This window comes from Astatotilapia calliptera, chromosome 6, assembly GCF_964374335.1.
Source record: "Astatotilapia calliptera chromosome 6, fAstCal68.1, whole genome shotgun sequence".
NCBI classification, from domain to species: domain Eukaryota; kingdom Metazoa; phylum Chordata; class Actinopteri; order Cichliformes; family Cichlidae; genus Astatotilapia; species Astatotilapia calliptera.
This window is the reverse complement of record NC_137427.1, coordinates 23,960,015-23,963,018: the sequence shown is the minus strand read 5'-3', so window position 1 is coordinate 23,963,018 and position 3,004 is coordinate 23,960,015. Positions and strand designations below refer to the sequence as shown.

At 39.7% G+C, this 3,004-nt stretch overlaps 1 protein-coding gene across 1 annotated transcript; it reads left to right on the top strand.

The window, feature by feature from the left end:
- The first annotated feature begins 259 nt into the window (after positions 1–259).
- Positions 260–1,538, top strand: cdkn2a/b (cyclin-dependent kinase inhibitor 2A/B (p15, inhibits CDK4)). The gene is made up of 2 exons (XM_026171202.2): positions 260–382; positions 1,278–1,538. Exons 1-2 carry the CDS (start codon positions 260–262, stop codon positions 1,536–1,538), a joined length of 384 nt encoding a protein of 127 aa, XP_026026987.2.
- Positions 1,539–3,004: the final 1,466 nt, after the last annotated feature.

The window sequence follows — 3,004 nt, the reverse complement described above, 5'->3', positions numbered from 1 at the left end:
GCAAGCCCGGACACACACCGGTAGGCGATGAGCGGCGTTGCTGATTCGACCCAGGCAACCGGGGGATCCAAAAAAACTGTTGAGCCGGGGACGGTTGAAGACCACACCGTAGACCACACCAGCGAGGAGCCGGGACTATTCGACGGGTACCGTGTTGCGTTTAAGTGCCGTTTTTTGTTCCTCGTATAAGCATCACCGGGCTACCTGTCAGAGCAGCCTGACACGGAGCTTATCGCAGCAGGTTTTTATGGACGTGACAATGACTCTCCAGGATGAACTGACCACAGCCGCGGCGAAGGGAAACACGGCAGCGGTGGAGGCTCTTCTGGAGAGAGGGGCTCAAGTTAACGGGACGAACAGTTTTGGACGAACAGCTCTGCAGGTCAGTGCCGTCAGTAACAGCCCACTTTCTCCCACTTACACGGGTCTCATCAGGCGGGGTAACTCAAAGTTTCCAAATGGCAAACGCAGGCATAAATCCTTATTATTTCTATTATTTTTTACAACTATTAGCTATTAGAGATTTATACATGTCAGTAATAATAATAATAATCATTAAGAAAGAAAGAAACGACGGGTCTGAAAGTGACGCGCTTTGTTGTGTTTATGGAAGTCGCGTATTTTTATTGAGGAAAAGCAACAATCCCGGATCCCTTTGGTTTATTGTAAAAGCTGTAACGGCATCAATAGTGAAATGAAACTATAATATTGTTTCTTGCCTTTGGATTGGCCTAAAAAACTAGGCTGCATTGCAATATATGTGGCACAAAAATACTTTAACAATATAAAGCATCATAATATATTTTTACGCATTCTTTATATATATATACACACACACACACACATATATATTTGAATTCATGGCCCACATGTTGCGCTGATCGGTAGTGAAATGCCTCTTCAGTTGTTGCACTACAACAACTACAATAATCCATCTTATCTACATTCTTTGGAGCTTTTTAAAAAACCTGTCGCGTCAGTCACAGCAGGCCTGTTTTGGTTGGGTGTAGAAGACTCGGGTTCAAGTAAAATGAAAGTCAACACTAAAGTCAGCCGCATGATAATAAATACATGAATAAATAAACGCACAGGGTTAAGTGTCTGTGCAAATAGTGCAAAAATAATTAACTGGCGCTGTACTTGTGCTTAATGTGCGCCTATATTAGTGAGTGACGGTGGGCTTACATGAAATAGTTTTTGTGCTTCAGAGTAAAATAATCGGATTCAGTTAAATCGGTTAATATGATTCCCGGTCATGTTTTTTTGTGTGTGTGTAGGTAATGATGATGGGGAGCACGTCGGTGGCTCAGCTGTTACTCGAGCATGGAGCGAATTCCAACGTGGGGGACTCAAGCACCGGGGCAAGCCCGCTGCACGACGCTGCTCGGGCGGGCTTTCTGGACACTGTGCACCTTTTAGTGCAGCACCACGCAGACCCACAGGCCAGGGACAAGTTAAACCGTCTGCCTGTCGATTTAGCCAGACAGCACGGCCATAGAGATGTTGTTGATTTCCTGGAGAGTCTGCAAAATCCCTAACGCTGTGATGTCTTATTTTTATTTTTTTAACTCCTTGCAGCCGGTTCTGAAGGTGGACTTTGCAGAGCAGGGGCCTAAAAAGGCCTTCAGCCGAAATTACACACTTGAAGTTTTGCTGTAAAATGCAGTATTGCTCTTTATTTATTCACTTTCGGTGTGTATCATTATTTTATTTCTAACGAAATCAGGGTTGTCGATGGGTCTGTGTAAAAATGTAGGCCACATTTTCACACAACAACATCGCAACTTTTGTTAATTTAAGAATACGTTTTATGTTTTGTTTTATTTTTTGGGGGGGGTTTTCCAAGTGTTTATTTTCACTTTTTAAACATTTTTCCTTGTAAATATAATGTACAGTTTTACCCAATTATATTGTTTGCATATCAGATATTTAACTAAATAATACAAGAGATATTTTAGAAAGAAATTGGAAAGTTTGCGAAGTTTGTGAACTTTTTTTTTTTTTTTTTTTTTTTTAAATCCAGGATGCACACTACTGAGGTCTAATCTCATTATTACCTAATACTGATATTCTGCACCTTGATGTAAACTGTAACACTGGTTTGAGGGCTGGACTGCTGTAGGATGCGTACTGGAGAATTAAAAACAAATGGAAAATACATGAAATACGTAACTCTGAACTCAGTAGTTTAATTATCCCAAAGGAGCTTTTGAATAAATTAAACTTTTCTTAAATTGGGGTAGGATTACCGTAGACAAGTTTGTAACTGCTCCGTCCCGCTTCCTTTTCCAGCGTGTAAATTGACGGGTACGGAGTTGGAGGCAACCCGCTGCGCCTGTTCTTTGTTCACCTGCTTTACTTGTGTTGCTTATTTTAATTGCTCTATTTCAAACATGAAAATAAAAATACAACCAAGCGGTTTTGAGCCGATACAGACTGCATACAGCGCATGGTAAGGATTATTATCATGCCAGTATTTGTGCAAATGTTTATTTATTCAGTGAAGAACTGACGTTTACTGAGCTCGCCTAACGGTGCTTTAGTAGCGTTTTGGGTCAGAATTACTTTTATAGTGGTACATTACTGACTCATTAAAAAATAAAAATCTGAAAAGATATTAAAGAAAATAATAAATTGTATAAAGCTATGTTAAACATGAGGATGGCTTAAGTTCACCAATAACCAAAGGTGTATTCTACAACATACAGAAATCCACTCCATAGTTCTAGTGTTTGCTGCTTTTAAATTGTCATAAACTGTAACAATAGTAAACCCTTTCAAATAAGATTTAATTCATCCTGTCGGACAAAAGTATCTTTAAGATTAAATCAGTGATTTCCAGCACACTCCTGTTTCAAGAGCAGCAAAAAAAACAAAAACAACAAAAAAAACAAAAAAAAACACAACCCTAAATTGTTCCCCTTAGGATATGAACACATGCCGCAAACCAACTGAGAAAATATTCACTGCAAGTCCAAGTAACTCAATTAACCACAAACTCAAC